At 41.1% G+C, this 16335-nt stretch overlaps 1 protein-coding gene across 7 annotated transcripts in view; it reads left to right on the top strand.

Annotated features, from left to right (window-relative positions):
- The window catches only part of ST8SIA5 (ST8 alpha-N-acetyl-neuraminide alpha-2,8-sialyltransferase 5), a 68728-nt gene extending 54142 nt beyond the window's left edge, over positions 1 to 14586 (top strand). For all 7 annotated transcript variants that reach the window (XM_032095979.1, XM_032095974.1, XM_032095980.1 and 4 more), the window contains 4 exons: positions 736 to 880; positions 3206 to 3318; positions 6721 to 6813; positions 7808 to 14586. In XM_032095979.1, the coding sequence (XP_031951870.1) occupies positions 736 to 880; positions 3206 to 3318; positions 6721 to 6813; positions 7808 to 8270 (814 nt within the window). In that variant the 3' untranslated portion in view covers positions 8271 to 14586. The remainder of the gene's footprint in view (positions 1 to 735; positions 881 to 3205; positions 3319 to 6720; positions 6814 to 7807) is intronic.
- The last annotated feature ends 1749 nt before the right edge of the window (positions 14587 to 16335 follow it).

Genomic DNA, 16335 nt, shown 5'->3' with positions numbered 1-16335 from the left:
TTTTTTCTCTCTTAGTGTGAATCCCATGCTTGGGATTTTATATGGTTCTTGTTTGCACTGGAATTTCTTCCATTTTGTCCCAGGGACAAAGAAAATTTCGGTCATTTGTCTGAGGTTTTGGAGTTGTAGGCCTGTTTGTCTGGCACCCATCTGTGAGGGCCACATCACCTTTCTGATGCACACATGTGCAAGGCTGAGGGCAAAACCTTTGAAAGTTTTTGCTGTAATCAAAGTGTTCTTTGATTACTGCTCCACTGCAGGCTGGAAAGTGGGGCAGTGTCTTTGGGCATAGCTGTGTTTAAGTACTGCCTTGCCAAATTTCCACATCCCCAGAGGAACTCTTTAACCCCTACATTTCCTGCCCAGTGACGAGTACATAATTTGTAAAATGTGGAAGACCTCTAAAGTGGAGAGGTACTAATTCATTAAGGTGGTTTTGCCAGGATGTTGGAGGCAGAAGCTCATCTTTGGGGACTGGAGCAGGGATGAATTTGTACATGTATTTCCCCAGCCTAGAAGAAGCAAGTACAGGTGTCTCATTTACTCTCTTTTGTTTTTGTTTTACCAAAGTTTTCTCGATCAAGGAAAATTTCACCAGCAAACCACCATTTTACCCATCCTAGGGCTAAAAAATTTCTTTTTGGTGAAAAATACCTGTTAGGAGTAACAGCAATTGCAAATCCTGTATCGTGCCATCAGCTCCTTGATCTTATTTCTCTCTTTTTCCTTTCATAGGTCTACTCTGTCAAGGTGTTGCAACGCCCCATCCTTTCTGTTCACCACCCAGAAAAATACTCCCTTGGGAACTAAACTGAAATATGAAGTGGACACTAGTGGCATCTTCCATATCAACCAAGAAATCTTCAAGATGTTTCCAAAGGTGTCTCTGCCCATTTGCAGGATCAACTTCACTGTACTTGCTGCATTAGGCACTATCTTATAGCCAAGCATTTAGCACTTATCTGACTTTTCTACAAAATTTATTGCCTAGATTTTGAAAATGTTTATTTTTGATACAATATTTTAGATGATTATCCTGTTTTCTAGTGGTCATCTGCAATATATATAGATACATACATATATATATCTATATATCTATATAGATATATATATGTACACACACATAATGTCCTGCAGAATATCACTGACTTAGGAGCAAAGTGGCTAATGAAATAAGAAAGCTAAATCAAAGAGATACTTACTGATCAGAACTCTTTTAAAGTATAATATTATGATATTATATTTTAATTAACTAAATTAATAATTATAAAGTATAATGTATATAATAAATCCAACATTTGGGGGTAGGTCTGCTTTTCTTTTTGACAAGATTATTTTATAAATCATATTCACAATGACTATTTTTATACTTCTTTCTGTCTGCAGATGATCTGTGAACAGACTTCATAATTTTTAAGTATATTCATCACAATGATTATTCAAAACCTTTCCAGCAAATAATGCTTGACCTCCAGGGGCATTCAAGGTTGTGATCAGTGGGCAATTCCCTCTGCACATAGTGACTGATGTCCAGGAATGGGCTGATGTGGCTGCATTTTTATCCCGAGGCAGACCCCTTCAATTTACAGCAGCATACTTGGAGGGGGTAGCTGAAATTGATCCCTTTTGAAAAGTCAGATGTATATTCAGGTTAAGTACTTAGATTTGTGCCATTGAACCTGTCCTTCAGGGTCCAGCCGCTTCTAATCCTTTGGCTTTCCGAGCACTGCTGAGAGGTAGGGAAGTGCTGTTATCTAAACATGCACATGGGGAGCTGGGGCGGAAGCAGGGGAAGGGCTTGGATCCAGGAAAGCACTTTGGCATCTGGGAACATGCAAAGAATGGGTACATCTAAGTCCAGGAGTATTATCCTCAAAACCCTGCCTGATTAGGCAGATGAGTGCACAACAGGCTGAATGCCTGAGCTCTGCTAGGAGTGTGTTAGAGCTGCTGTGGTGTTTGTTCAGGTATGATCAGGATGCTGTGAAGGTGTTATCAAATGCCAAAATTCCTTTGGGAGTCACTGGACAGTGGCCAAAGCCACCCTCTGCATAGGAGCCAGGCTGCAGTCTGGCAAATGTAGGAAATAAAGGGCTAAAAGCACAGCAGCAGTGCTGTAGGGGCAATAGCCTTTTGCTAAGCACGGACGCCTGGCATCTGATTTCCCTTCCAGGGCTGCTGAGGCACTTTGTGATGAGAAATCACTGCATAAAGCACAGACAGCTCCGTATTTCCTTTCTGTCAGACAGCTGCTGCTTTTCTCAGACAGGTGTAATTGCATGCCCTTTTTGCCTCATGGCTTATAGATGCTGTGGAAAGATCCTGGGAATAATCACCCAGAAATGTCAGGCAACTCCAGCGTCCCTCTGTAGTTTGCAGCATGAGATTATTGATAAAATATGTATGTACCAAAAACGAGCACTCTCATGCTTATATAAGCACACCCTACATATTCATAAGGTGTAGCGTGGCTCAGTTCTGCGTCACAGCCCTCTCACCCTAACAGCCCAGTTTGTTCTCAAGATGTGATTTTCACTCTCTCTGGCTTCGGCAGCAGCTGCATGTCTGTGTGCGAAGGCAGGATTCTGCCCAAAGATTACAGGAAGATGCATCCTTCACAAGTCCAAAAAAGTGCCTGACCAAAGGCAGTCTTGGTAGTATGAATGCTAATTAATAATCATTAATACTATTAGTACAATTAGTGTTGGTAAGGACTAAAATTTCGGCTACTTTCTGTAACGTGCTGTCTGAAAGGTTTCTTGGGCTTTACTGTCTGCTCTGGAACTCTGTGTGCAGACTTCCCAAAAGCAGGACACCAGAGCCAGGGAACCGAGCAGTTTGCAGGGAGCTCAGAAAACAGTGCCTGGGCTACACTGATTTATGGTTTGTGCCCTCATGTGGAAATCAAAGGAGAAAGAAAGTGTCTAAAATTACTCCTTAAGGGAGTTACTCCTGGGGAAAACAACAGGGTATTTCTTTTTTTTCCATTTGGGTTTGTTGCCCGTGCCATCTCTAATTACACAGCAAAATATCCCATCACTTTATGTACAGGGAATATTGCACCCCACAATCAGTGTTATCATCCTATGATTAATGCTTCTGCAGCAAGGTGTAACTGCACAGACAAAAAAGGAAAAAGTAAAAAACAGACTTGTTGGACCCATGTTTTGGGGTCTTTAACCGTTTCCTTGCCGTGCTGTTACAGGACATGCCATACCACCGCTCCCAGTTTAAGAGATGTGCAGTGGTTGGGAACGGAGGAATTCTGAAGAACAGCAGATGTGGCCGGGAGATTGACAGTGCAGACTTCGTGTTTCGGTAACTGGCACAGCTCCATTTTTCTCTTTTTGCCTTTTTTAATGACAAATACAGTATTGCAAAGCTATTCTCTCTCACATGGAAACATGACATTTGCTAAATTGGCTGTGTCAAGCCTGCCTCTTGCACAAAAAGCTGTGTTTCAAAAAGAAAAACCAACCCAAACCATCTTACCTTATAGTATTTATGTAAAAATTATGCTTTGAGGAACTATTTCTCCCTAACTCCATGCGGTTAATCACTGACTCATTGGCAAAGCCTGATGCTCTCTTTCAGGACATCCCCTGCCACTCAGGTTGTGGATTTATCCTTCTATGGACATTAACCTATAAGCAGTGTCCTATGAACATGGCTGTGATTTTCTGAGGCAGATCTGAGCCAGAGGTACAACCTCTATTGAATGAAAAGCAGCTTGGTCAGATGGTAACAGCTCACCGCTCATGTGCCTCAGAGGTGTGTTTCTGGACTGGTGCAGAGCTCAGGTGCTCAATAACAGGAGTTACAGTAATCAACAATCAATCCAGAGCCTCCAGAGTCACCAGAATAACTTTGAAGGTTTAAGTGTCTTCATTGCTCCTCACTATATGTGGAATTATCCAGGTTTTGCATAAATTAGGATGTCCCATGATGAGCGTCCCTGGATCAGAGAGTCTAGCAGCAGTTTTTTAATCCTTAATATATATGAGAAAGATTTTTTTGTTATTCATATGCATGACTAATCCCTCTCTAAATCCTGTTAAGCTCTTTGCCTGGGTCCTGGCATATGACCGCTAGCTCACAGATTCATGACCTGTTCTCTAGAAAAGAAAAATCTCTTTATTTCACTTGGCCTATTTTCTGATCTTGGGTATGCTGTCGTCCGTTTAGAATAACTGTGCATAAAACAATTAATTTCTCTGACTTCATACCAGCAAATATCAGATCAGATTTTGGTTCAGTGCAGTCTTAATTTAATTTGACATCATACGAGAAAATTTTACAACTCCTACCTTCAGTATTCATTGTTTTCAGACTCTTGTGTCTCCTTCTTATTCCAGCTTTATAGAAAACTATTATCTTAGTTTTCAGTGAAAAAAAGTCTGTGAGAAAGTCCAGGCTTCACATAATTTTTTTCTTAAAAGCCTAGTGCACTCCATATATGTTAAATAATTACTGTAGATTCCCTGCTGTTGTGTTGGATCACAAATATCAGTATGGATGAAAGAAGAATTCAAGTGACACATGAAGATGGCAAGATTTGAAGCAGAAGCTGAAATATGTCTGGCAAATCTCGTTTATGTTTAAGGACTGTTTTACCACCATTACGCTTCCTTGAACTGTACCAAAACTGGTAAAAAAAGTGAGCAGATTATTACAGAACTTAGATATTGGGTTGTGTTTGGTACCAGTAACAATTAAATAAAGGTTTAGGCAGAACTGGAATATGAATAAATATGTCATTACTTGTGCCAAAGAAACCCCTGGTTCTCCATCTCCAAAATGTGGAATATGCACAGAGACGTGGCAATGTTTGAAAATTCATACCGGTATTAAAGTAAAGCCTGTGTTTAAGGTCAAGTCTGAGCACATCTGCTTTCCAGTCACCACTCCAAACTCTCAGCAATCATCATCTTGGTCACCAGTGAAATAATTTAAAATATTTCACAAGCTGCCTATGAAGCCCTGATAACATTCAGCGATACCTTCAGGACACTTGGGGAAATCTTTTCTTGTGGCCAGCAGGATGCAACCAAGATTGTTCTGTGAAGTAAATTCTGAAAGCAGTTAATTATAGTACGACAGAGTATATCAAATACATACCACAACTGCATTTGCTAGTAGTTATTGTCTGTCTCCATCTACTGGCCAGAGCCGGGCCCTGTGATGAAACGCTGGGTGAATTTAGAGATGGGACTGCTCTCTCGGCAGGGATGAGTTTTTGGGGTCTTATGAAAAAGTACTGTTTGTGCAGATTATACCGTTTTTATAAGGCATTATCACCTTCAACAAATTCAGCCACTCTTAATCCTGGTGGGAATTTCCTGTTCGGAGGTATTGAGGCTGATTATTTGGAAACCTTCTTCAAATACAATCTGATGAGCACAGTGCCCAGTGCTAGGTGGAACTGGGGTTGCCCGGGGACTTGAGTTCCATGATCCAGCAGAGGAAATGGTGCTAGAAATGGCATTGCCTATGAGAAGGATAGCTAAAAACCGTTCTCTGACCTGATAAAGAGGGACTCTCTGGAAGGTGGATGTGAGCTCTTGATCCTGAGAAGGACTTAGAAGGGTTTTTGTGCATTCTTCTGCTCCCGAACTTGTTCTCTCTCTTTGACTGAGAAATTATCCTAACAGCTGAACTGTGGTGTTGTGAAAACACTAAGCATCTCTTACCCTAAGTACCATCACAGCTTTCTCCCTGTTTTTGCTCAGTCCTGTTCTTCAGAAATATGGAGAACTTTGGGAATTAGGCACAACAGTATTTTTGAGATGCGGGGATCTTAGGAGAAATGGCTTTTATTGAGGCTTGGAGATCACTTCAAAAAGCTTTCAAAGTGTCATTAAGTGCCTAACTCTAGCTCAAACTGGATGTAAAACCAGTTGCCAGGCCAAATGTTTTACCCCTGAAAACACATGCTGAAGGTTTTTTTCAGCTGGATTTCCTTTGGAAGAAAAGACTGTGGTAGCTTGTGAGTGTGCATTTCAATAACTTCAGCATCTCTTGAGGGATGCTCTAAATTTTGTGAGATGATGTATCTAGGACAAGGCCAAGGTGAATGGAGGCTGGGCAAAGTCAAGGCTTGCAAATCTTACAATATTTCCTCTAATAACTTTGATGTCCTGTGGCGAACCTGTAGAGTCAGAATTCCTGCTATCACACTGTGCTGGTTAGACACTTATAAATGGAAAAGGAAAGGAAGCAGATAGTTTGGGATTAACTAGGTCTGGGTTGATTTGTCTCTTGTGGAGCATTTTGCCTAGATTCTCCTGGGTATAAACCAAAACATCTTAAAGGCAATGTTATAGATATATTTTATTAATTATTGAATACCTCTCAGCTACTACTGAGAAAGCCTTTGATTTTAAAGGCTGATTGGCCTTGGAGCTTCATCCCATTTTGCATCCTAAACTGCCAGAGTAAACAGGTAAATTGCTATTAAGGAAGCAAAATGAGCATTGGCTACACCTGCAAAGAGGGGTCATCTCTCACAGGTGAGGGAACAAGAGAGGTCTTCACACAGCCCCCAAGAACTTGTTAGATTATTGTGTAGTTTGGGCATCAACATGTTTTGATACAATTTTAAATTCTCACTCTGTTTTTAGATTTGTTGCTTGGCAGAAATGCTTAAATAAATTCTATATTCTAGTCCCAAAAAAGAGCAAGGAATTTTTTAACTTTCTTACTAATTTCTTTCCTTTATAGATGCAATTTGCCTCCTATATCTGAGAAATACTTCATGGACGTTGGGGTGAAGACAGATGTCGTGACTGTCAATCCCAGTATAATCACTGAGAGGTTATTTCTGGTTTTTTATATTTTCATTTCTCTTGATTCCCCAAATCTACCTTTAATGTAATTCTGTTACACAGAATTTTTTCCCAAATCCTACTTTAAATCAACAGTAACAATCATATATTTCATTCTAAATTGAAGCTATTCAGTACACAGAATAAGTAACAAGTTGTAGAAATGTGCTAAACACTTAAACCCGCATTTTGATGATAGGAAATGGAAAGTCAATGAGCTAAAATCGAAACAACAGAGCCCTCCTTCCCCTGGAAGTCTTGTGTTCTGCTTGCAAGTCCCAGTCAAATGTCTTAGAAACATTCATGGTGAAAGAAACTGGATCCCAACCTAAATGCTGAAGTCATAGAATCAGAGTCATCAAGGCTGGAAAATTAAGATCATCAAGTAAATAAAGTAACACACATTGTCACATGTTTTAAAGAAATGTCAGTTAAACTTTGTAGCCAGGACTGACTCAGTGATTTTAATTTTAAATTTGTTAATGTCCTAATGGTACCTTGTGGCATGTTTGGGACCATGAGGCTCATTACTGCTTTCCTTTCTTGATGGGGGAATGTATTTCTTTCCTCAAGCAACAAAAATAATTTGTTTGATTTTTGGTTTTCTTTTGAAAGTGCTACTGTTAGACATTTTAAATACTTGCTAGCTTTGGTGTTCATCCCTTATTATACAGCTCTGCACTGCATGGTGCACTACATAGCTTGGAAAAATTACATACTTCTAACAATACCATAAGAAGTGAGATACCAGAAATGCCCACAAGATTTATCCACTGTTTAAATAAGTTATTCTGAATTTTTTTATCCCCTGAATTTTTACTCTACATTTCATGCTCATGCTGTAGCTACAAATCTAAGTACATTCCCCTCGATAACTAAAACATCAGCTCAATTATCTCTGTGTCAGAAATATTTCAGCAAAACCCCTTGGGGGTTTCTTGCTGGGTCTGGGCTGACCATCACTCACACCCTCTCCCCTTCAGATTCCACAAGCTGGAGAAGTGGAGGAAGCCCTTCTACGACGTGCTCCAGGTGTACGAGAACGCGTCCGTGCTGCTGCCGGCCTTCTACAACACGCGCAACACAGACGTGTCCATCCGGGTCAAATACGTCCTAGACGACTTTGAGTCCCAGCAGGCTGTTTATTACTTCCACCCCCAGTATCTCATCAACGTCTCGCGCTACTGGCTCGGCCAGGGCGTGCGGGCCAAGCGGGTCAGCACCGGGCTGATCCTGGTGACTGCGGCCCTGGAGCTCTGTGAGGAGGTGCACCTCTTCGGCTTCTGGGCCTTCCCCATGAACCCCTCAGGGATTTTTATAACTCACCACTACTATGACAACGTGAAGCCTCGTCCCGGCTTCCACGCGATGCCCTCGGAAATATTCAATTTCCTCCACATGCACAGCAAGGGGATCCTGCGGGTTCACACGGGGACCTGCAGCTGACAGGGACACTGCGAGAGTGGCAGGAGCTCGATGGCCTGTGTAAGGTGTAGGAGGTTTTATTACACCCCGAGATTATGCAATAATTGTTTGATATAAATTTCCTCAATGCATTGCGTCCCATAAGATCTAGGATACCAGCATCTTTCCTGCTAGCAGAGTTGGGTCCATAACAGTGTAAGAGAAGCAAAACTCCTGTGCCCCAGGGTACACGCTGTTCTGGAAAGGAAGTCAGATAAGAAGCACATTTACAATAGGTTTAGGGATAAATAGAGCACATTAATATAGTTATCATTTCACTATGAAGAAAAGCACCAAACTTTTGAGGAAAAACAGTGGTGGAGAATTTTAGCATAGCCTGTAAGACTTTACATAGGTTTCTCAATCGAGTACCTTGGGGTATTGCCAGATTTTATTGAACACTCTCTTCTCTGGCCTTTGGGTTTTTGAAAATACTCTTTAGCATATAGCTTATTGGGGATATATAACTTAAGATCTTTGTTCTGTAATGTCACAAAGTGTTGATCAAAAACAGCAGATAGATGTGTTAGGAATAAACAAAATCACTTTATGAATTTTTTCAGCCAGGATAGAACAGAACGTTGAACTCCCATTCACAGCAACAGGTAACTGTGTGAATCATGTTGTGATATTGTTTTAGAGATTCTTTCTCCTTCCTTCTTGCATCTTGCATTTCTGTTCTCTTCTGCTGAGTGTGCTTCCTTTCTCCTTGTCTGTGATGCTTTCCTTCTGGCTAACACATGGCAATGTGTGCACTTCCTCCTACAGCCACCATTTCAGCATCACATTGGAGTCCTTGCTGAAGAAACAAGTTCCTTCACAAGGTTTTCTTGAGATGAAGAGCAAGGGGATTACATAGTTATATTTTACAAGCTGATTTTTTTGGTTCAGCGTAAAATAGAAAAAAACCCTTTCCTTGTTAATTTTTATTAAAGACTTCTCAAAAGTATCTGAATGTTGATTCACTGTTGTGCAGGTCGAGTTAACACTTTCAGGTATCTGTAATAAGTTAATGTCAGGAAATGAAGCTAAAATACAGAGAAGATATTTTGTGGTTTAGATTATGATGCTTATTTTAAAATTATGCATTTGAGATGTCAAATGTCTTAATGTGATGTTTTTGTATATTGAGAATGTTGTTAGGATAGTAAAAGGGCTGGTGGTGTATTCTTTAAATGTCATCACTGTAGCTCTGTCAGGTATGCCAAGCCTAATATTTCACCTGCTACAGCTGGCAAAATCCTGAAGTAGAAAAGATGCCACAGGTGGCTGGAGTTTTTTGCCGTAGTAGGCTGCTGGTGTATGCCCTTTCATACTGGTATGGCTGCATACACACAGGTGAGATTGGCTGTTTCAGCTGTGCTGGCATAGTTAAATTAACAGAGTTTCCCATCTAAATTCTTAGTCTGAAGCACTTGGGCTGTTGCCTCGTCTTGTTTTATGTAGATTACAAGATCTGTGATCAAGGATTTGAAGTTAAAAGTTCTGTATGAGGGGTAATTTTTTGAGGAGGGCGGAGAGGGTTTAAATCCAAATATGGGCTTGAATTTTGATTTTGTAATGCATGAATGCACAAAGCTCCTTTTAAAATCCTCTGTGCTATGCTGAGAGCTGTGCAACTTGCTCACACTACAGATAAAATGATCACAAAGGAAGTGAAGCACGATGGTCACCGTTTTAAAAGTCCCTGCTGGCCAGCATTGACCTGGATGGTATGTGAGAGTGTATTGACTTTACAGTGGACTCCTGAGGTCTGATTGCCTTAGAAGTAACCCATATCCTTGATAAAGTGTCAGAACTCACTTGGGAAAAACCAGCCAGGGGCGGGTGAAGGACCAGTGCTTAAGCTTAATATATTATTTGTGGTGTTGTGTTTTAGGTCTTAGAGTTACACGGCGTGTTACTGAGCAACCCCTCGTATCGTCTACCTGTGAAATAGGCAGCACACTCATGAACCTGTAGGTGAAATGGTTTCCTTGATTCAATATGCAAAAGAGATCTTTGTCTTTGCTGTGTTCTGTAAATTTGTGTGCAAAGGGCTTTGACAATGAAGTGCTGTGAGGAAAGTGCTATTTAGAGAGCAATGTGACACTGCAGGTTGGCCGTCTCGCTGTGCATTAAGCTTTATGATAACAGTAATGACACTGAAGCTGATACTTAAGAGCCCTTACTCCTTATTCTGCCTGAGTTTGGGACTAGTAGTGACTTCAGGTTTGCTTTGCTGCTGCTGCTCTGCTAAGGTTACCTTCTTTAGTAAGAGATTTTTCTTTACTATGGTGATCGAAGTGAACAAAATCAACTGAAAGGAGTCTGATATGTTGCAAAAGGCACTTCAAAAAAGATGGGAGAGCACTTGAGAAGCATCCATATGTTGCTAGAAGTGGTGCAAATCCCTCTTTTTAGTTGCAAGGAATCCTTTTGGACAGACAAAAGGATAAGCAAAACTGTATTTACAGTAAATCTGTAATTACAGGGTCAAAGACATTTCCTTTCCATTGTTTGCTTCATACAAATGAGCAATGTAAATTCATTGTAATAAGTGCAGTTTTACGGTGTTTAGATTTTGATTGCTTATAGACCTATAGCTACTATATTTTTTTAATGATTTTAAGAAGTGTGTGCAGGATGCTTGCACATATGCACCAAAGGCCCAGTCTTGCCACATTTACCTGAAGAGAGCCCCCATTCAAGTGGGTGGGTATTTTATTTGTGTAGGGACTGCAGAAATAGGCCCAGACATTTCTGTGAAGGTGTACATAGGTGTACAGTTAGATATAAGGAGTGATTTGCAAGCCAGAAAGATAATTAATGAAATATATATAAAATAGTCCTCGAGGTGAAATGCATGTCACAACATGTTCACTTTCTGATTCATTTTTCAGGTGTTGCTCAAAAAATGATTGCAAAACTATGGCATTTGTCAGAAATGCCATATGCAGAAGGGCTTTTGCAGAAAGAAGGACTCTCCTTGTTTTCTGCCATCATTCTTTTGTGTGCTGAGCATATGAAAATATTCTTTTGACATCAATCAGTTGTCTGAGTTTGGGGCTGTTTTGTTTTCCCTTCTCCCATGAGGTCAAAGCTCCAAATGTCCAATCTTAACCTTTGAACAACGGGATACTTGAGTGATAAGAAGTGACTGCCAGGTGTGCTTGCTGCAAGTAAAAGACGCATGTAGCACGTTGTGCTTTCCCAGAGAAAAGGCTTCAGGCCCCAGAGAAATTCCCCCCACAAAATTCTGATCTGTCCATGAAGAAAGCCTGTCAGCTGTCTGGTACCACATCCTGAGCTTGAGCTGTAATCCCAGCTCTGCTGCCAAGGGTATGAGGCCTGAGACAGGGAGAGAGAAAATGTGGTTTAATCCCCAATTCCTCGTATTATTTAGGAGAATCCCTTAAGAAGTCCCTGACATCTGCATACACTGGCAATGCAAGTTCAGTTGGAAAAACATAACTAGGATTTCTTTGACTTTATTGTCAGGTCAACAGAGGAGGCTTATGAATCTGCCAGTGCTTTCATCAAAGTGAAGGAAGTATTTAGCTGGAATAGTTTAGCTGATTGCTTTTGATTTATGAAATCCAACTTTGCTGTTGGACAGAATGGCTTCAATGGCGATAGGGCCATTATAATATTTTAGCATATTTCCTGTGATTGCAACAGAGTCGTCAAAGCCAGCTCATGAATTGCAAAAGAGAGAACCATGCCATGACAGCTTGTCCTGCTGCTATCTTGGGGAGGAGAGGCACCGTGCTGAGTAGGTCTGTGGTCTCCTGGAGAAGCAATGTGGAGGGAGTATAGGAGATTGCAAGTACAACGCTGCTCCAGAGCCTTTAGTGCTGTGGAATAACATGGCAGAGAAAACAGATGAAGTTTCACAGCTTGCAGCAATCAGGGGTAGCTCCTCCAGCGCTCGAAAAATCTACCCCCTTGCAGGCTTGGCTGATGATGAATTAAAGGTGACTTGGGATAGCCAGATGTAGTAAACGGAAGGAAATCAGCTCCAAGAATAGTCCCCTCTGTGGGTGTTTGGTGATTCAGTGGAAGTGTTGCTCAGGCCTTGGAGGCAGAAGCGCTGGTGGTGACGCAGCTGTGTGAGTGGGCTGCCTGTGCTCAGCCCTCCCTGGCAGCAAGGAGCAATCTCTGCTTCATGTGTGAGGGAAACTGAGGCAGGGAAAACACTGAGACATGGAGAGGTGGGGAATCTGTCCCTTTTGATCTTCAGAGGCCAGGTGGCTTGTCCACTTGTCCACTTGGATAGTGAACATGGAGGGCTCTGAAATGGGCCTTTCCCCCGATCTCACTCACATTTGAGTGTGCAGAGAGCTTTGGGGCTTTTACAAGTATAGGAAGAAGGAAACGGCAAAACTGAACAATTCCTAAAGGGCCAAGTTCCCTGGGAAACTCCGGAGTGAGCTGAGGTTTCATTCAGGAATAAAGAAGTCAGTATTTATGCTTAGGGCCTTTTCCAAAACCCAGTGAAGCATGTGGAAGTTTTGGTGTGCTCCAGAAACAGGCCCTAATCATGGGCAAGAAGAGCAGCCTCTTATTTTCCCCTCACTTGGTTTCAGATACACTGTTTAATATGCTTTAGGTACAGTGCAGTAGCAATACCATGTTTTTAATGGTGTGAGTAAAGGACAAGCTTCTCTGGAAGCAGAAGAGTTGTGACTGTCACTCTCCCTTACAGATTTCATCAAATCATCCTTTCAAAATCATCTATGCAAAGCATTTCATCGTGGTAGTGTAAATCATACATGAGCACTCTGTACCTGGCAGTATGTATGTGAACCACAGGCCTCAGGAAAAGAGGGTTTTTTTCTGCTTGCTTTATAGTAGCAGCGTGGAATTTGTTAGTGATATGAATGTGTCCAAGGTAGGATGCAGCCCACTACCTTTAAAGCCACCACAACATTCACATTTGGGTTCAGTAGAAAGAGAATTCAGGCCTTACGTCAGTGCTTGTAAGTCAAGCCAATAACCTGCATCTCCCAAAAAACCCTCCCAGGCTATTACCATTTTGTGTCTTGTTATCATCCTGTCTAATGTGGGTGAGCCTGCTGGGCATCCTTGCGTTGTCTGCATGGTATTCAAAATAAAAAAAAAAAAAATTAAAAAAAACAGAATTCTATTCAAAATTGTACTTAAGTGCTTTTTAAAATAAACTTAAGGGAAATCCAAACGTACAGGAGGCATCAGGTTGAGGAAGCCTGTGTCCCAGGCTGTCAGCACCTCCAGTGCTCCCCAAAATTCTGAGCATCCAAGAAACATCGGAAATGAGGGACTGGGCTGTAGTGGGAAGCTTAAAGAAAGACAGATCTGCCTCAGTGCTTCAAGAATTGAAAGATGTAAATATGTTACCAACATGTCTGACTTTCTATTTAGAAGCCATAGATGTTCTCAGTGTTTGATCTTTGGGTAAGCTGATGTACATTTTTAACTGTATTAATCACTGTAAAATGTGTTAGCATGTAAAACGGTGACAAATTAAGCCAGAAAAATCAGATGCTCTGTTGGCTGGTTCTCGAGATGTTTATTGTACCTGAAGCTGTCTGATGGACCAAGACACTGAAGTATCTCCAGTGCTCCATACGGCTTGTGAAGACTGGTTATTGCCTTCTTAGCAGTGTGGAACAGGCAGAATTAATCCCTATTTGTTAACCTTGTGTTGGCCAAGGAATATGCACTTATGTGTGCCTGAGAGCCTGCCCCCTTAGAGACGATGAAAGGATGAAAATTCCCTTCTCTGTGACAGGACAAAAATCTGGTGATTTTTGCTTCATTTCTGGGCCCTCCTTGTTGTCAGCCATGAGGTCCCTGATCAAATCTCTGCATTGAGCCCACGTAAATTGTATTGAACAGCTGCTGCCTGTTGAAAATACCCCTGGTTTTCACCTGGTGGGAAAAAAAATGCTTAGTTTGGGAAAACTGGGGTAAAACTTTGTGTCTTCATTTTAGGGCAGCTTGGGCTATGACAAAAAAAAGCTGGTTCATGTTTGTTTTTTCTGTAAGGCGGTGTCAGTGGGGGTGGAGAAATCCATGCAGAGTCATGTTGGTTTTATGATGATGTTAATCTCTTGTGTCCTTTGACTGACCTTTCTTTTGTCAACCTTACACCCTGTAATTTTGGCTTATTATTGTTTCTGTAGCTGTACTATGGTTGTGATAGAAAGCCTATCAATTGCTGTAAGCCATAACTAGAACAGTAATCAGGGTATTTTTTTTTTGTCTGTGTCACTGTGTTTGAAAGATGATTAAATTCTATTGAATAAACAAACCACTTTAACAGTTTTCTGGGAAAAGCAATCTTTGGACCACTTATTGTGCCTTCAAACTGATTTTGTATTTTCTGTTGTTCTGTGTCTCTGAACAGGAGTAGTTGAAAGCTCAGCTGGTAGAAATCGGTTCACAAAACTAGAGAATGCCACTGTGGAATTATACGATGATATAGTATCATTTATAGATATATAAAAATATATTTAAGGTTATGCAATGATAGAAATTGAGAATTTGGTATTTTGATCACTGAATATCCAGTATATATTCTGGATTGTTGTCTGTAAAATATCTAGGCACAGTAAAGTAATTTATTACTGGAAGTAGTAATCTATGCACAGACAGCCTTTGAAAAGCCTTTGCAATCCCTGGGATTTGCCTACTTACACCTTCCTAACAGCTCTGTTCTTTACTGTTTTCATCCTTCATATAAAATCATCTTCTTTGGAGCTGGTCTGTCTTATTCAGCCTCAGTCTTTGAAGCTTACACTTCCATCAGTACTCTGAGAGAATTAAAAGATAGATGTGAAAATATTTGTGGTAATACATGATAGCAGATGGAACAACCATCTATTTTTTGAAACTGGGTATTTTCCCAATTGCCATTCTATTGTTCCTAGATTATAAACTGAAATAGGAGTAGGTAACAGAAATAATACAATCTGAGTATTAGTGCTGGTATAAGGAAAATGTAAATGACTTTCAAGATGCAGAGCCATGGTAAATGCTGGAGGAATCAGCCCTCATTCTTGCTGACATTAAAACTGATGGATGTACTTCCTTCCCCCAGATGCTTGTGATTATTGTTAGTGATTATTCAATCAAGGAGGGGAAGCATGTGGAGAGGGAAAAATGAATAGACAAATTGACACTGGATGATATAATTTCTGTCTATCACACTGCAAATTGCTCGGCTAAGCAAGCAATCAGAGAGAATGGTTAATTTCCTAAAGCCTGCAGCATCCGTCATTTTCCTCAGTGGCATTTGCAGCCTTGGCTCCGAGAAAGTCTCCATAAAAAGCTGTAGTGAATTACAGAGATGTTTCACCACAGTCTGACAGTGCCCAGAAGTGGGCACTTAGGGAAACAGCAGAAGAAATAGGGGAAATAATAAATGGCCCTTCTGCTGGTATTCCCTCAGACAAGCATTGACAGCTTGTATTTTTTGCCTCGGCAATGCTGAGTGGTACTGAGTGTCAGATTTCAGCTCTGTGATCATGATGAAGTGGTTCCTTCTGCTTTTATGAGCTCCCAAGGGCTCCCAGCAAGATGTGTTTGGGTTCTGGGCCCTGCCAGACGGAGCCAGGGCAGGTACTGACCTCTCTTCTCCCAGCACAGGCAGGGAGCACCTCTTGGAACGAAAAGTTTTACAAATCTCTATTTAATTTTCTGCTTTCCTTTTTTTTTTTTCCCTAGCATTGCTAGCCCAAATCTGGGTGGTGAAGTGCTAGCAGTGACTTAATTTTATCACTTAGTTGTTTCTCACTCTACATCTTCAGTCATCTTTTGGTCATCCCAATGGATCTGGCTAGAGGAATAAACATTGAAATCCATGAAGAAATTATTGTCCATCACAGAAGAGATTAAATACTACATTAAGTGTGTATAAAGTGCTGCCACAGGCACCTTTTTAGGTGGGGAAGATGCTGGTTACAAGGATGTCAGTGCTAAAGCTGCTGATGGGGAGGATTCCAGGTCCCACTCACTTTTTTCTAAACCTTAAAACTTTTTATTTAGCAAGTTCGTATTTTAGCCCAGAGCTGAGAGCATGAGC

This window comes from Corvus moneduloides, chromosome Z (genome assembly GCF_009650955.1).
Source record: "Corvus moneduloides isolate bCorMon1 chromosome Z, bCorMon1.pri, whole genome shotgun sequence".
Taxonomy (NCBI): Eukaryota; Metazoa; Chordata; class Aves; order Passeriformes; family Corvidae; genus Corvus; species Corvus moneduloides.
This window is presented reverse-complemented; position numbering and strand designations above follow the sequence as displayed.